Genomic DNA, 16,865 nt, shown 5'->3' on the forward strand with positions numbered 1-16,865 from the left:
AATAGCCGAGTTTATTAACATCATCAATCTTTGTAGGTCTGACATATTTATTAAAAACATTCCCTTTCCTACTTATTTCCTAATTTATATTAGTTTCTACTAAGAACAAATTCAGTTCTGAAACCGTGTGTCTTCACTGAAATAACTTTATTTGACTCCCTGCTTCTTGTTCTTGTTCTTTTTTTCTTTACGTTTAATGGGGATTTTCTTCCCAGAAACCAAGACAAATAAAAATCAAACTAAAACAAATCTTCCCTACAATTGAGAAGGCAGTGTCGTTGTCTTTGAACGTAATTTTGTGGAGACAAGGATGAATTAGGACAAATCTGAAGTGTGTAAAGAGAGTATAGGGTTTTTGTAAGTTGCTATATGAGTAATATCTGATTGATTTGATAGAAAAAGAACATAATAGCGGGTCCTTTTGTGAAATGTTAGAGGAAGAAACATAAATAAAGTGTAATTTTTAACGAGCAATATGTCCTATTGGTTAGTAATTCACACTACATGTGACCAATTTCTAAAACTGTCTTTGTATCTGTAGTTTTTTACGCTTAATAAAGCTTTATTTATAATCGAGTTGTATTCCTACTGTTAATTCTATTAATTGCTGTAAAGCGGCGATTGTCTGGATAATTGATTGATACTCTCTGTTAAAGTCTGATTTTTTTTATTTGTTTATTAATTTTTTATTTAAATGCCTTCGTGCGGGTTGTTTTTAGCGCGTGCAGGAGGAGCGCTCACACGCACGCGGTGCCGCAACACGCGCGCAGCTGGAAGTCCCGGCTGCACCCGTCAGCTCTGTACACACACACACCGAGATCCGGGAGCTCGAGCCCCGCAGCACTGGAACGAGCAGGAAGAGAGGCGCGCCGGTCCCGCTGCTGCTGCCGCTGCCGCTGCCGCTGCTGAAAACAAAGAGGATCTTCCAGCCGCACTTTGTGAGGATTTGTTCCAGATTTTTCCAAAGAAGAACGGAGCGGAGAATCTGCGCTCTTCCGCAAAGAAGGTGAGTTTGGTGAATCCAGTTTGTTTTTCCTGCCGCACACTTCCTTCCTTCATGTCCGGAGCATCAGACAAACTTACATTTTCCTCCTTTTTAACGCTCGGTTTTAGTGGGTTCTGTTTGTTTGTTTGTTTGTTTGTTTTGTCATTTTGTGTACGTTTTTTCTTTCTACGATGCCCCGTAATAGTTGGTGTTCGCATGATGGACCCTGGTTCGAGTCCAGGTTGGACTTTCTGTGTTTAGGTCATCAGCTTCCTCATGTATGTCTATATATATATATTCTTTGTTTTCTGAAAAATGAAGCACCGTAAAGACTCCTTGAGTCTCTTAACAGTTTTAAACGCAGCCAAGAAATAACAAACAACACTGTTATAATAGAGGACATCACACACATTGGGGGGGTAGTGGATAGCACTCTTGTGGGGCTTTCTGCTTGGAGTTTGCTTGTTATTTCTTTTGTTGTTGTTTTTTTGCGTATGTGACTTTTTTTCCCCCACTCCCCCGATACAAACACATGCATCTGAGGGGAATTCAGAACTCTAAATAGGATGAATGCAAATGTGTGACCAGTGTTTGGTGTGAACTGATTGGCTCAAGCTCCCTGTAGGCCTGATTTGGATGCGGCGATCGAGAAGATGGATCTTTGCACCCAATCCTCCAGGGTTTCACTGCCTCCTGTCTTTGTCTCAGTCCCCTGTCTGATGACAGAAGAGACGTGACAGCTAATCATTAGTGGTCATTTCCCGTCGGTGCAGGCCAGCCTGCCGGCCCCCCCCGGCTCTGCAAACAGTGTCAGGCGAGCGACCCGCCTGCGCCACCACTATCAGGCCCCGTGCACGGTAATGGCCTCTATTTGTTTTACTGATGAGATAATGACGCCCTGTTGTGCCATAAAGCGGCTCCTATTCGCCTCCGCTCTGCAGCCCTGTGGAAAAGGCTTGGCTCCACTCCGCCGGAGGATGCCGGCCTCTTTTGGGGAAACGACTGTCACGACTTGACAGCAGGTGCCGGTGTGGGACTCGGTGTCTGGCGGTGCTCTGATGATTCTGAGGTGTTTCCACTGAGATGTGTGCAAAGGGAAGGTTTCGCTGTGATTATGTGTCGTCCTTCACATGCAGTCAAAGTTCCAGATGTGTTTCCAACTGAAAGGGGCTTGTCGTCAAGAGTTCGTGAGCCCGCCTCTTTTGCCTGCAGACATCCTGAGCTGCACAGTAAACAGCCAACATGTGACTGGATTTAACCTCGGGCTTAGAGGAGAGTTCAAGTAAGAAGAAAATCATTTCTCAGCGGGCCAAGTCAGTCCATGCTATACGTCCCATAAGTACACTGACAATGTTCCTCAGCCGTCATGTGATTTAGGAATTTGTTTAATGTCTTCGGGGATTAAAAGGAACACGAGAGTGTAAAAGGACTGAGTTCAGGGCGAATGAGTAGTTTTTGCTTCAGTCCAGACGCAAACGAGGTCAGAAACTGAACTGAAAGTTCTGCTTTGTGGCTCATTTTTCTATATGAATTATACTCTTGAGTCGTCCTTCAATACTTAAAGAAATCCATCTGAAAAGCTGTGATGATTTGTAAAGTGCTGTGATGTATGTCAGGGATGTTAAACACATTTGAGTTTAAGGGTCGCATACAGTCCAATTTTATCTTGAGTTGGATGGACACCTAAAATAATGACATAATGACCTTTAAAGTTTAAAGGTTTTCTTTGTTCGTGAAAATATCAATATTTTCACACAAAAACAAACAAAAAAAAGACCAAAAATGACAATAATTTCAGCATAAAGCCAATTTTATTGAAACATTCTGGTGCAAATCACAGTGAAATGTCCCAAAAAAAACAATCTAGTTTTCTATCTTCCATGGCAGCAGCACTGATATCTCAGCTCGGGTGTCATTGTTGTGCTGCTCTTAAGAGATCTGTTTAAAATATCAATGTTTTTTTTGCTTTTTTTTGTGACAAAAAAATGAAAAAAAAATAAAATAAAATAAAATAAAATAAAATATCAATGTTTCTTTGGAATTTTAACAATTTGCTCGGTGGTTTGGCTGCATTGGAGCCGGTTTTGGTTCCTGAAACGTAATCCTGTCCTCTCATAGCTAACAGGATTTGACATTAATACAATACGTAATTACAAGTTGTTGTCAATTTAAGACGTCCAGAACGTCCCAAACTACCAGGAAGAAGTAATATCGAGCCCTGTGACCATATAGTTTTAGGATTTCTTTGACCATCAAGTCAGACTGGCTTCATCAGGCTGTCAAACATTGAGCTTCTCGGTACCGTCAGAAACGCAGTAATATTAAATTACTCCTGGATTTTAAAAGCTATTTTAGAAAGTAGTTCAAGTCGTTATACGTTTTAATAGTAAATCCAAGTCATAAAATGGTTAAACCACTGTTTCCTGCATTCCAACTCTATATTCCATTTCGTTGCACTCGACTTTCTTGTCTTTTATTTTGACAGAATCACAATCAAAGATCTTCCCTCTGTCAGAATGACACAAAGCTTTTAGAATCTTCTGTCAAAAAAACACGACATAAGAGCTCAGTGATGCAAACAGAATTTGATCAGGGCTATTTCTGCTTTATTTTTCGAGTAAATACGGCAAAATAACGTTTTAAAACTATAGATATTTCCAGCAAAAATATTATGAGGTTACCGTTAAAGGAAAATCAAAACATATGAAAACAAATCAAATTCTGTCCAGGAACAAGGCCTGAAAGCCGGAGTTGAGGGTTGTGACATTTCAGGCCCAAATCACTGCATGAATCACTTCTTTAAAGACAAAAATAAATAGATAAACATTGTCTGTGAACACAGATCATCTCTACGTCCACAAATGACCTCAGTCAGTCTCATGAGGAGGAAATCAGAACAGCCGTTTTTCTCTTTTCAGGGGGACTGATGTGATGAAGATGAGGCTCTTTCTGTGTACAGTTGGCATGTTCTTCCTGTGGCTGCAGCACACACACGCACACACACACACACACACACACACACACACACACACACACACTGCAGTTTGGATGGATGAGTTTTTCTGATGTTATAATTCACGTACACGCGCGTCATTTTCCCCGACCCTCTGATGTGATTATTGTGGATATAAGCTCCTCTTCCAGGCTTCGTTAATCTCAGTAATGATCCTCCTCTCCCTCTCACCGCCGGTGGTGAGACACATGAGATGTATATCTCCGTCCTGCTCCGGAGGCCTCCGTCGCTCTCGGTTAAAAGCCGAGCGAACTGGCTGCCCTGACCACTAATGGGGGTTGGAGCCCGGTCTCCACGGAGACGGGTCCCGGTGCGGAGAGTCGGCGGCTGAGCTGCACCGATTGATCAGCTCTGTGTGCGTTTGAAAGGGAAGACTTGCTCCTCGCTCTCCCTTTCTCACACCTGCTCATCCTCCTCCCACTGTTTGCATGGCCTGACGATAAAAGACTTAATGGCAGGTCTCGTACCTGCCCCCCCCCCCCCCCAGGAGAGATCACTCTGAGATGAATGGTGATAATGAGGACAGATGGTGGAGTTCCCCAAAAATCCGTAGGCTCTGTTCTCAGATCCTCCAAATGATTATATATTTATCTTCAATCCAGTAACGACTGATTTAAGCCAATTTGATCCGGGGTGGACTTTTCTAACATCGGCTCAAGATGTCACTTCACAAGTAGACAAACAGGAATCAAGGTTTCCCTGTAGAACACATTAATCTTGCAGTTCGCAGCCTGGCAGTCTTCTTCCTTGTTGTCACACTCCAGTGTTTTCACGTCCAGCATTCTTCTTCAAGACTGGACTAACGCCAGGAGCCGTGCTACGATGACTTCAGTCGTCGTCGTCGTCCCTTCTTTTGGTTTAATTTAATGTAAAAACAACCAGGCAGAGACCCAATCCGATATAGACAAGGTGCAGGGATGGCGCTGTCTTTTTCTGGCCTTACTGAATGTGGATACAAGTGGAGTTGACAAGTACGGAGTCCCGGAAAGGTCAAATCAATCAAGCTTTTAAGGCATTTACTTCAGCTGTGATTGTTCTAATCATATTGTGCTTTTCGCCTTGTCGTGACCCTTCTGGAACGCTGTAGAAACGTGTCCTGTATCGTGATGGATTCAATTGTTCTCTGTGTTGGTTTTCAACAGCTGATGTGGTTAACTGAGTTACCTTTAATTTGCCTTAAGTTGATGTTTTTAAAGTGCCATGTCATCTGGTCCTTCTGCTGCTTCTTTGAGCGACTCAATACACCATCTTGTGGTCCGCAGCAGTACTGAAAGACTAAACCGACTCCGGCCAAGTTGGTAAAACCTTCTGATTTTGGTACATGTACCAGCGGCACATCGCAGAAATGTCTTTGTAAAGACACCTTGAGTGTTGATTTGTCTCGTTCTGCTGATTATTTGCGGTTAAATTAATTCTACATTCACATATTGAATGTTTAACCTCTTTTTGGCCACAGTGAAGTTTGTCCAAAACACTTAAGCCGCTGCATGTTTCCTTCTGAGCTGCTTCCACTCAGTGGTAACGACTGTGAGCTGAGGTTTTTTGTTTGTTGGTTTGCTTTTTTTCACCAATCAACACATTAAACCATAAAAAGAACCGTTGGCCGCCGCGCTCGATGTTTCTAACCAGCCTCGGTCATTCACAGTGATGGATCGCAGCTGCGGAGCGATTTCCAGCAAATGCTCTATACGACTGCAATCTTTTTTTGATTGATTTCACCCTCTCCTCCGCTCTGTAGATGGCGTCCAACGACTCGCGGCTCCAGCAGCAGCCCTCGCAGAAGGACGCTGCTGACCAGAACTTTGACTACATGTTCAAGCTGCTGATCATCGGCAACAGCAGCGTGGGGAAAACCTCCTTCCTGTTCCGCTACGCCGACGACTCCTTCACCTCCGCCTTTGTCAGCACCGTCGGCATCGACTTCAAGGTCAAGACCGTCTTCCGCAACGACAAGAGGATCAAGCTGCAGATCTGGGTGAGTCAGTTAAAGGTGGAGTTAGTTTTTAGTTAAGCTGGTAACATTTGAACGACTCAAACAAGGGCGTTAACAACAAAATTTTCTTATATATATATTTTCTTTACGTAACTTAAGTTAAATATGGAGAAAAGCCTCGGTCAGAGGTGGAGGAAGTCCGCCTCAACTGGTTGAAGTTAGGGAAGGAAAAGGAAAAACAAATATACAAATGGAGAGACAAAGAATACAGTATTTATCAGTGAACCTGTCAAAAAACATGCATCCTGAAAAGAAAAACAAACTGGTGTAAAACATGCATTTATATTTCCACCATTTATTTCCCTGGAATACTTTTTTGTGGCAAAACCCCAGCCTGAAAAATAAATAAGCCACACTTTATAAGTGCGCCATCTCATCCCACACAACTCTACCGAGTTATTAAGTCATTCATAATCTGAAGACAGCAAAATAGCCTCAAGAATATAGGCTAAATTTATGTCCTTGGTTAAAAAAAACAAACCTTACTGTGTATGATTTTCATTTTAAATTCTGCTGGGTAGCTTTATCATGTTGGCAAGATTTTGCTTGTGTTGTCTTTTAAATAGGGTGGAGTGGATGTTTTTGGTTAAATTGCCATGCAGTGTTGGTGCCAGATGGTACGTACCAGTATATTTTCAAATACAAGTCACTTGCAGCCAAACAACAACAAAAAAAAATGGCTCTACGATGTCTGTTCACACGGAAATGCTGAAAAAAATGTAGTTTTGCTGTACGGCCACTAGTGGGTGCTGTTTGTTTTTGGAATGAAACCACACCCACATGCGCACAAAGAACAATACGCTATAAACATTAACAATGTGAGAACACGGACATTCGTATGGACAGACGATGAAGTTGGGATTTTTATTACGGTGACTGTTAACTATAAAACGACCAAGTCCCAGGAGAATATAGCCTGGGAGTCATGACACTCTGGAGGCCGCCATGTTTGTTGTTGTCCATCTGCTCATGCACAAAACGCAACAAAACATTTCCGTTTTCACTTAAAAATGTATAAACGGGGCCTTAGCCCATTGTCTTAGTTAAACTGCTATAGGCTGACTAAAGAGCCGAGGCTGTGCTAACAGATTTCACTCAGACATTTCACATCAAACCAATGAAGAAATACCGACGCCTTTCTTTCATGCTGCTTATCTCTTTTCTTTGTCTCCATCTACAATAAACATCCTGGTTGTTATTGTTTAGAAAAGGGGAAGCTCCAATCCCTTTGAGATTGTAGTGCTAAAATGGGGCAATGAAAATAGAAAGTCGGTATATAAGGAGCTTTCTTAGCCCCGGTACAATGTTAATGACCACCCATGAAACCTTGAACAGACGCCCAGCTTGTCTCACGCTGTGGGTTTGTGCAAGTTTAACCTGGGAAGTATGCAACCTGGAAAAAGAAGGACTTCCTCATAGTGTTCAAGCACATTCCTGACTGCCGCTTTTTATCAGATAACTACAACACAGATGTGTCAAGAAGATGAGATTAGAAGGGTTGAATTAAGGTTTTAAATGTCAAAAGTCAACTTGGAAGCATTCAAATCTGCTTTTGTTTATTGGAATGGTGTCAGAATGTGGCTCCCTCAACCTCGATATGATTTATCTTGGTGTGTTCAGGCCTTTTTAAAGCTGCAGTGTTTGACAGTTCATATCATCACCCAAAGGTTCCTCTGAAAGGATTTGACTTAGTCCGTTAGAACAATACCATACTCCACATTTCTTTTATTTTCTTCTTTTTAACCTCTGCACAATAAAAGCATAGGTTTCCAGGAAGTATAAATACTTTTTACACAAGTAACAATAGGACTGCTCCGTTTGTGGGAACAGTTGTGTAATGCTTTTTTTTTTTTTTTTTTGCAGCTTCTGAAAGAATCTTTGTGAAATTTTCAAAAATAAGCTGACGTCATCATCAAACCTTTAACACAAAGATTACTTTCAAAACAGCTGCTGGGAAGTGAAGTGCTTTTAGAATAGCTTCACAAGTAGATGAGCCATTTTCATGTAATCACGATTTGTATGAAAGGTTTGTATGTGAAAGTATAAGAAATAAGATAATAAAACTTGAAAAAATAAGTCCTTGAAAAGAAAATTACAAATAGAAAATGCTTTATCGTATGTGATGCGCTCCTGTTTTTGCTGTTTTGTGAAAAATAATTGGAAATGATCGGAAGGTTTTGAGCTTTTAGAAAGTACAGATTGTTATTTGTTGATATGAAACTGTCAGGAAGGAGAATTAAGTTGAACCCTTTCTGGGGAACTCATTGAAATAAGTTTCTACTCTTGGTATTTAGAGGCTGTTCCAAAACTCCTTTAATTTAATGCACTAAATATTTCCTAATGGGATATGTTTCCTACTGGATTTCTGTAAAACTGTCACGCAGCTATTTAGAAGCAACTTCTAACTCGAGGTTTCGCTCGAGTGTTTAATCCTGCGTCCTGCGATTGGCAATCACTATTCATCGTTAGTTGTGAAGTTAAAGGAGAAAATATGTTTTTGCCAAATATGCTTACGTAATGATAATTGGCATAGATTCAATTGGTGAAAGTTCAAATGAAAACCTTATGACAATCTGTTGTTTGCAGCTTGTGTTGGAAAACAAATCAAGCCTATTTCAGATCCCTTTTATATGATGGGAACTATAATCACAGGCCGCCTCACGACAACGTCCTCTTCACCGTCTTACTCCAGCTATCGAGGCTAGCTGTCAAACAGGTCGTAAGAAATATCGGATGTTGAAGTTTGAAATCCAGTGAACAGGTGACCTCTGTGGCTCCCTTAGGATGACCCTTGACCCCCCCCCCATCCTTCCAAATGGGGTAGGAATTTCCCCAAGGGCATTAATAAAGTATGATTTGCTGGGTTTCAATTATCTCATTTTACGTAAACAACTTTGCTCCAGGTCCCACTAGAGGGAGCTCATGTACCACTAGTTGGACACTACCACAGTTTGAGAATCAATGCATTAATAATAGAATTTTGGGGAGCATATTTATGCTCTTGGAGTGGCGTAAAAATATTCGACTGGTATCTCTACACATGAAAAATATTGAACTTAAAACATATTTCCCAGAAATGAGCCGCAACAAAAGCTTTCACGGTCTCCATTAATCTTCAAACATTGGCATTCATCGCAGGGCCTTTTGTGTTGTACTATGAGGTGTATCCTTAAATTCTCCAGCTGCTGGCGTACTCCTCACTGTACACAATAAATCCCTTCGATATACGTTGTTAGGGCTGCTCAAACAAGCTGAGTCATGTAAGCCAACAATCTGGTACACAAACTGTGACCGTAATGAATCGGCAGCACAAGGAGCCCACACCAAAACATACACTCTCCTACCTGATCAAACATATGTCTCACATAAATGTCACACAGTGTACATGGCGAGAAGGATTAAGACGATGGTGAATACATTTTGTGCGATTAGTGGGTTGTTGTTTTATTTTTAATTTTTCCCCTCGTTCTTTTGAGAGGACTGGGCATTACTTTGACTTAACAGCAGATGGAAAGCTGGCATTTCCTACGTCCAGGAAGTAGAGGAAGTCCTCTATCAGCGTCCGACGGGGACGTAATGGAGATACAGCAGTGTATTCAAAGGGCGTGTGTTCTTCTAACATTGTGTTAATAATCAACTCTGAAATATCTTGGCAACTCAACCTGGAAGTTCCGATCCTGTGAACTGGGTAGAGGTTGTTTTTTTTTTTTATTATTATTCTAAAAATCAAGAAAATCTTTTATATATAGATGTAAAATTAAATGTTTTGTCCTTGAAGATATTGTGCATCTTCAACAAAGTTAAGAAGATCTTGTGAGGTTATTGTTGTAGAGAACGGCTGTTTCTTTTCAGACTGGGTGGGATTCCAGCGTCTCTGGGTGAAGGATGTCAAACAGCGTTCATCGCTCCCTGCAGGTTCAGATCCATATCTTTGAGTTTTTCTCGATGTGCGTTTCTCGAGTGGAGTACATGCTACCTCGGGATCGTTTTCCCCGACTAAAGTACTCACAAGCCGAGCTGGTGCTCCGAACCACTGAAAACGCAACTTTTTGAAAATGGCTCCCAAGGTGGACATTTTTTCAAAATGTTCCGTCTCCGTAGAAACGGTGGAACACGCAACTTATCTGGAACGCTGCAAGTGCGCATGCGCACCGTGGTTATAGTGAATAATTCTTCAGCACAATCGCAAGTAGATGGACAATAAGAACAATGCCTCCGTAACAATCCAACTTGTTTGTCTGTCCATTAGAATGTCTGCGTACTCCTATTTTTAATGTTCATAGTGTATTGTTCTCTGCACGCTTGTGTGCATGGTTTATATAAAATCAAAACAACAGCACCAACCAGTGGCCCACCATGTTAAGTACATTGTTCTGCCATTCCCGTGAAATCGGGCGTCATTTTCCAAACAAAAACATTTCTACGCTTTTCACTTGAAACCTTGTCGAGTGAACGGGGCCTTTATTGTCCTGAGTATTGGTGAGCCGGCTTCGCCAGCTGCCGGCCTCCGTTTCTGTTAAAATGGAAACAAAGTGATAAGGCACCACATGGCCTCCGTCGCACTGCAGCCGAGCTCAAACGCGCTGTATGTGTTCCCACTGTGTACACAGGCCGCTGACATGCTTCCTTTTTTTTTTTTTTTTGTGTGTGTGTCACGGAAATACAAATTGTTTCTGATCTGAAGGCAAACACACACCTTTGGCACACTCATCATAAACGCGCATACACCTCATCCCTTGGGATGACATCCCGTGTGTAATTTAGACGCAGGTGACGCAGGTTTAACGATCAGGGTCTCGGTGACGTCGGGGTAGGTTACCGAGCAGAAGCCCGATTTTAAAACGCCTCCCGATCCATCATCCCACGTGTACACGCCAGGGAGGAGCTGTTGTTTACAGGCTGGGGTTTATTGCAGAAACCCTGGAGACTGTCTATTTAGTTAGCCATCCCATTATGCCACCAAATATTTGATCATGTCTGCACGGATGAGATAAAGACGGACCTGGAATATTTCACACGTTACTGTAACCAAAATAAACCAGAGCGTTTTCCTCAGAACAGTTACCTAACACGCAAACAGTGGATGTGCCTACATGGACACGGATGGGATCATAACTGGGTGGACGCGCCTCCAGTCTAATCAGCCAGTGTTTACATGATACCGTTTTAACTGGATTATCAATCACAGGTACTTGTGGAACATGAAACTGCACTTTCAACCTCAAAATGTCAGGTTTTCTACAACATATTGGGGATGTTTGTATTTACAGGGCTGTTTTTACAGATTGTGACCTTTCGGTATCAAATAGAGGTTTAACAAGTGGCCCCTGAAGTCTGATGGGTTTGACATATCCGTCGTAAAGACTTTGTCCATGTGTCTGTCTTCCCCGCTGGAAGTGTTCAAGCAGCACTTTGCTCACACGGTCTTGTGGGATTTGTAAATTGAGAGGGCTCATTGGGGCCAACAACCCCGAGCCGTCCTGGCTTTAATGGAACATTCATAAATCTCAATGGCCTTTGGTTCCCTGGACAACCCACTCCACCTCGTCCTCCTCCACCTCGTCCTCCTCCACCTCCTCCTCCTCCTCCTCCTCCTCCTCCTCCTCGAAAATGAGGGGAAACATCAGACAAACGCCAAAAGACACACACTCGCCGGCCCCGGATGCAAATGAAGTCACACACGTTACCAAGTAACCGTGAGAGCGGAGCAGCGTTACTACACCACCTCCGTGTTTGATCTCCTCGCCTTTCAACCTGCGCTAAGTCGTCAACCGCCGCTCCACATGCAAGCCTCCATTTAATTAGGAGATTTCCCTGATAAGCGTGTCGCTCGTTGAGGCCGGAGGGCGCTGCACCTTCCCCACAAGGCTCGGGTTTCTGTTATCTGTGTGTTTGCTCCCGTCTGCCTTTTATTGACGCCCTGCCAGAAAAGTCATGACATGATAAGAAGCCGGTGATTGTGGCCAGGTGCTCTTATCGAAATGCCATCTGCTGGCGGATTGTGTTGGGTGGGGAAAACGTTCATTCTGGGCTTCAAATGAATACAATTCACGCTTCATCTATAGTGATCGTAGTGATGGTCTACGAAGAATTCGGAAAACTCGAAGGAAGAGAACTGGAGGAACTTCAGAAGTAGAAAAGGAACTCAAAGTTGAAAAATGAGAAAATAAACTGAAGACACAGGAAGGAAGGATGAGAAGAACGAGTGGAAGAACTTGTTAAACTGGAAAAGGAACGTAAACATGAAGGATTTGAACAAAAACTCAACAGTGGAAAACCTGGAGGGAGAAAAGGAACTTGAACTTAAAAGAACTGCGTGCAAGAGGAATTTGAAGAACTTGCAGAGGTAGAAAAAGAACTTTAAAGAACTCAAAGAAATAGAAAAACCTCCAAGAAGAACGCGCAAAAATAGAAAAGGAACCTGAAGTATTTCAAATAACTTAAAAAATAAAAAAAAAACAGAGTAGAGTAAAATCTCAAACAGCTATAAGAACTTGGAGAACTTAAAGAACAAAGACAAATTAAGAAATATATCGCAAGAATGACTAAAGAGCAAGAAGAACCGATAGAACAGAAAAGCATAACAAAGAAGACAAACTCAAAAGAATGAAGAACCTTAGAAAGGACGGGAAGAAAACAGAAAAATTATTTGAAGAATTTGTAGAGGTAGAAAGGGAACCTGAGGAACTCAAAGAAATTGGAGAATAAGAAGGATTAGTGTAAGAATGAATGCAAGAAGAACTCATAGAACCAGAAAAAGAACTTATAATAATAATAATAATAATAACTGTATGAAGAGGAACAATCCTTTGAAAAATGTGAGTGAAATTCTAACTTATTTGCTGATTATTTTGTGATTCACCTTTTGACTTCATCTCCCCTCATTCAATATAGAGTGAGAAAACAATTTCCAAACTTGACCTCTCTAAGAGCAAACTGGCTCATTATTTTAGACAACACTGCCCCCTTTTGGTCAAAAATCATGCAACGCCTGATCTCACAAATTATTCATATCCGGCATGTGTTTGTGTATACATGAAATCATCGATATTTAGGGCAGACATGTTTCCAGGTTATGGCTGAGATTAATGTAACACAGGTTCTTGTTTTTCTACTCTTATGGGGACGTCGACATGATTGCAGGTGAAACTAAAAGGGCATGTATTATAGTGGGGACACGAATGAAGTCCCCATGAAGAAAATCTTTACTTGCTTTATTTCTTTAGATGAAAAGTTAAACTAACATTGGGGTTAGAGTTGTGGGTAGGTAAGCAGTAGCTACAGCTAAGTTTAGAATAACTGTGTGTGTGTGTGTGTGTGTGTGTGTGTGTGTGTGTGTGTGTGTGTGTGTGTGTGTGTGTGTGTGTGTGTGTGTGTGTGTGTGTGTGTGTGTGTGTGTGTGTGTGTGTGTGTGTGTGTGTGTGTGTGTGTGTGTGTGTGTGTGTGTGTGTGTGTGTGTGTGTGTGTGTGTGTGTGTGTGTGTGTTTACAGGACACAGCGGGACAGGAGCGTTATCGCACCATCACCACAGCCTACTACAGAGGAGCGATGGGCTTCCTGCTCATGTACGACATCACTAACCAGGACTCATTCAATGCAGTCCAGGACTGGTGAGTTCCTCTACACCTCCTCTTAACTTCTGCACTTTGAAAATGAAATACTGGAAACTCATTCTTCCGTATGTTTTTAGTCGGACATATAACTGTGGTGCACAAACACACTATTGGTTATAAATCTATATCTTGACTGTGTCTGGTGTGACTTTGTGTTGGAGCAGGTGTTTGACACCATCTTAAAGAAATCTTTTTGGAATTGGGTCTGTGTGTCCGTATGTGACCTCTATTCATTATTCCACTACATTACACTACAAAGCTGACATAAACTCACAACGACCAGCAATCCAGAGTCACGAATGACCATAACAAGCATTTTGTCTGGAATTAAGTTGGAGTACTTGGAAGAAATGTGCAGGTTCATGTAGAACATTCAACCTCCACACTGGGGCCCCGTTTACAGGACGTCTCGCAGGAAATTGAAATCGTTTTTTGAATTTTCGTCTCAGGAAAGTTTTGCGTTTAATCGGCAAGAATTTGAAAAACGAGGCTGAAACGCTGAAAACTTTGTAGATAGCCAGGCCAGAAGTCTGTGTGTGGTTTCATTTCAAAAACAACCAACAGTGCACACACACACACACACACACACACACACACACACACACACACACACACGCCCGAGAGAACAATACGCTATAAACATTAACAATGGGAGTACATGGACGTTCGTGTGGACATGCGACCAATTTGGATTGACCAATCCTCGGTTCCTGAGCCCGAGCATTTTCACAAAGTGTTGTTTTCAAACGTCTACACGACGACGGAGCCCAAGCGTTTTCAAAAAGTTCCACGTTCCACCGAGCACCGCTGTCATGTGATCGGACTGAAAGTCGCCGCCGTTCATACTGCAGGTTCAAACATAACCACACATTGCATCACTCTGCCTTCCCAGGGCTATTTGCAGGGTTTGTGAAACTTTTTTTTTTTTTTTTTTTATTACGCGGAATTATCACTCAACACTCTTATCACTGACTTTTAGGAATTCAATTTTTTTGTGAACAAGTTGTTTTCCATTCAAAAGAAAAACACTGGTGTGTTTCACTGGTTGAAGATGAAGAGAAACGACAGCAAATGTACCAGTTTCCCCCTCTGCTTTGAATGTTTTTGTCCTTCAGGGCGACGCAGATTAAGACGTACTCGTGGGACAACGCTCAGGTGATTCTGGTCGGGAACAAGTGCGACCTGGAGGACGACAGGCTCATACCCACGGAGGACGGCCAGCGGCTGTCGGAGGAGCTAGGTCTCACTCTCACTCACAGTTCGACCTCTGGCTCCATTCGCACGGCCGGGCCCTTTCAACCCTTTTCGTTCCTCCTCAGGTTTTCAGTTCTTCGAGGCCAGCGCCAAGGACAACATCAACGTCAAGCAGGTGTTCGAGCGTCTGGTGGACGTCATCTGCGAGAAGATGAACGAGAGCATGGACGGAGAGGCCAACCTCGTGTCCAACCACAGGAACCAGAGCCTGAAAGACTCTCCCTCAGAAAACCAGGGTGGCTGTGCTTGCTAAACCGTCTTACTGCCTTCTTAATGTACCAAGTTACACACACACACACACACACACATGCACTTGTACGTTGAACGTCTTCTCCGTGCCTCAGCCATGAACGCCACCGCCCCTTTTTCGAGTTGTTTTGTCCGCTGAAACCCGACCACATCGATCTCAGATAATCTTCATCGGGGCTGTTAGAGCTTTCTGCTGTCCGTGTCTCTCTCTCTCTCTCTCTCTCTCTCTCTCTCTCTCTCTCTCTCTCTCTCTCTCTCACCATTGTGGAGCCTTTTTATGCGTCGACGCAACGACAGTAGAAGCTTCACTGAAGGAAATTCACCCTCAGATTTCATCATAAAGTCACGTGCACTCCTATCTGAGCCAGATCTGTTGCTTTTACACCTGCACCACTTCCCTGTTTTACAGCCGTATCCAGCAGCATTGTGAATGCCTGCTACGTATAATTGTAAATAATTTAGCACTAATGCTTTAGTGATTGATTATCCTCTTGAAACTAGTAGCACACTCTGTCACACACATAAACATACAAAGAGCTGCTGTCTCTCTTTATCCCACCCACTGTGAGCATTAGTATTATCCAAATCTGTTAACTCCATCAAATAAAGGCTCTGTCACGATGTTACTAAATTCCTGTTTACTAAAGGAGGAAAGCCTCGACAGCAACATGAAAAATGTATAACTTTATCCACCATCGCTATTATGCATCAGCAGCCTTATGCAAACACGGGATTACATTTCAGAGAAGGATTACATTTAAAGTTTCCTTACCGGTAATTCATGTAACTACAACTGAACGTATACTTATGCAGAGATGTGCGCATTATCAAGACACGTCTGAGGAAGATAATTTAATGTAGCACTAGTTGAATTCCTGTAAGCTGTTACTTTTTGTGGTAATTGGAAAAAAATAACTTTGTGTCTTATGAATATTCCCATTTAAAATTGTGATTCCCTCGGATGTCAAACTGGTCATTTTGTTTTAATTTGCCGCTTTTTTTTTCTCCTCCTTTCTCGTGTTGGATTTTGAGCCACAAGCAGGTGTGTTCAGGGGTCACATGACCTCGTGACCTCAAGCCACCCGCCCAGTGTGCAACCCTCTTGTTCTTTCGCGCCTGTTTTCTCACCCACATGCTTTCACCACGATGAAAACACACACACACACACACACACACGCACACACACCGAGCTCCCCCCACCACAGCATGCAACACTATTGGCATGATGGATCCACTATGCTTGAAAAGTATTTACAAAGTGGATAATTATCTTTGTTTGTTACTGACACAATGACTGGTGTGTGTGTGTGTGTGTGTGTGTGTGTGTGTGTGTGTGTGTGTGTGTGTGTGTGTGTGTGTGTGTGTGTGTGTGTGTGTGTGTGTGTGTGTGTGTGTGTGTGTGTGTGTGTGTGTGTGTGTGTGTGTGTGTGTGTGTGTGTGTGTGTGTGTGTGTGTGTGTGTGTGTGTGTGTGTGTGTGTGTGTGTGTTTATTTAAAGGGAAGAAGTGAGACCTCTGAAAAAGCCTCATGTGTGTTAAAGGAGAAACAAGGAGGTCAAAGTGACACTGAGTCTCTGTCTCTGTAATCAGGTTTTATAAACAGTCCACATATTTTGCCACTACTTAATCTCACTATAGTTACTTGTTGGATTTTTCCTCATGCCATTTTAGTCATTTTACCGCCGTCTATTAACTCTTCGCTGATGGGAAGAAAAAAAAAAAAAAAAAACCTGAAAATTCAGCCGTTTGGATGCATCACA

At 42.4% G+C, this 16,865-nt stretch overlaps 1 protein-coding gene across 1 annotated transcript; it reads left to right on the forward strand.

The window, feature by feature from the left end:
• The first annotated feature begins 747 nt into the window (after nucleotides 1-747).
• On the forward strand, nucleotides 748-16,081 carry rab3db (RAB3D, member RAS oncogene family, b). Its single transcript, XM_080488287.1, has 5 exons — nucleotides 748-1,006; nucleotides 5,737-5,973; nucleotides 13,483-13,601; nucleotides 14,720-14,844; nucleotides 14,924-16,081. The coding sequence occupies exons 2-5, from the start codon at nucleotides 5,737-5,739 to the stop codon at nucleotides 15,109-15,111; spliced, it is 669 nt and encodes a 222-aa protein (XP_080344413.1). The 5' UTR covers nucleotides 748-1,006; the 3' UTR covers nucleotides 15,112-16,081.
• Nucleotides 16,082-16,865: the final 784 nt, after the last annotated feature.

Source organism: Lipophrys pholis (genome assembly GCF_963383615.2).
Source record: "Lipophrys pholis genome assembly, chromosome: 19".
NCBI lineage: Eukaryota > Metazoa > Chordata > Actinopteri > Blenniiformes > Blenniidae > Lipophrys > Lipophrys pholis.

What these genes read in the sequence shown, in the direction of transcription:
- rab3db (XM_080488287.1), top strand. Translation starts at nt 5,737, where the DNA reads ATGGCGTCCAACGACTCGCGGCTCCAGCAGCAGCCCTCGCAGAAGGAC. An exon ending in GGATCAAGCTGCAGATCTGG is followed by an intron (nt 5,974 to 13,482) that starts GTGAGTCAGTTA and finishes GTGTGTTTACAG; the next exon opens with GACACAGCGGGACAGGAGCG. An exon ending in GCGGCTGTCGGAGGAGCTAG is followed by an intron (nt 14,845 to 14,923) that starts GTCTCACTCTCA and finishes GTTCCTCCTCAG; the next exon opens with GTTTTCAGTTCTTCGAGGCC.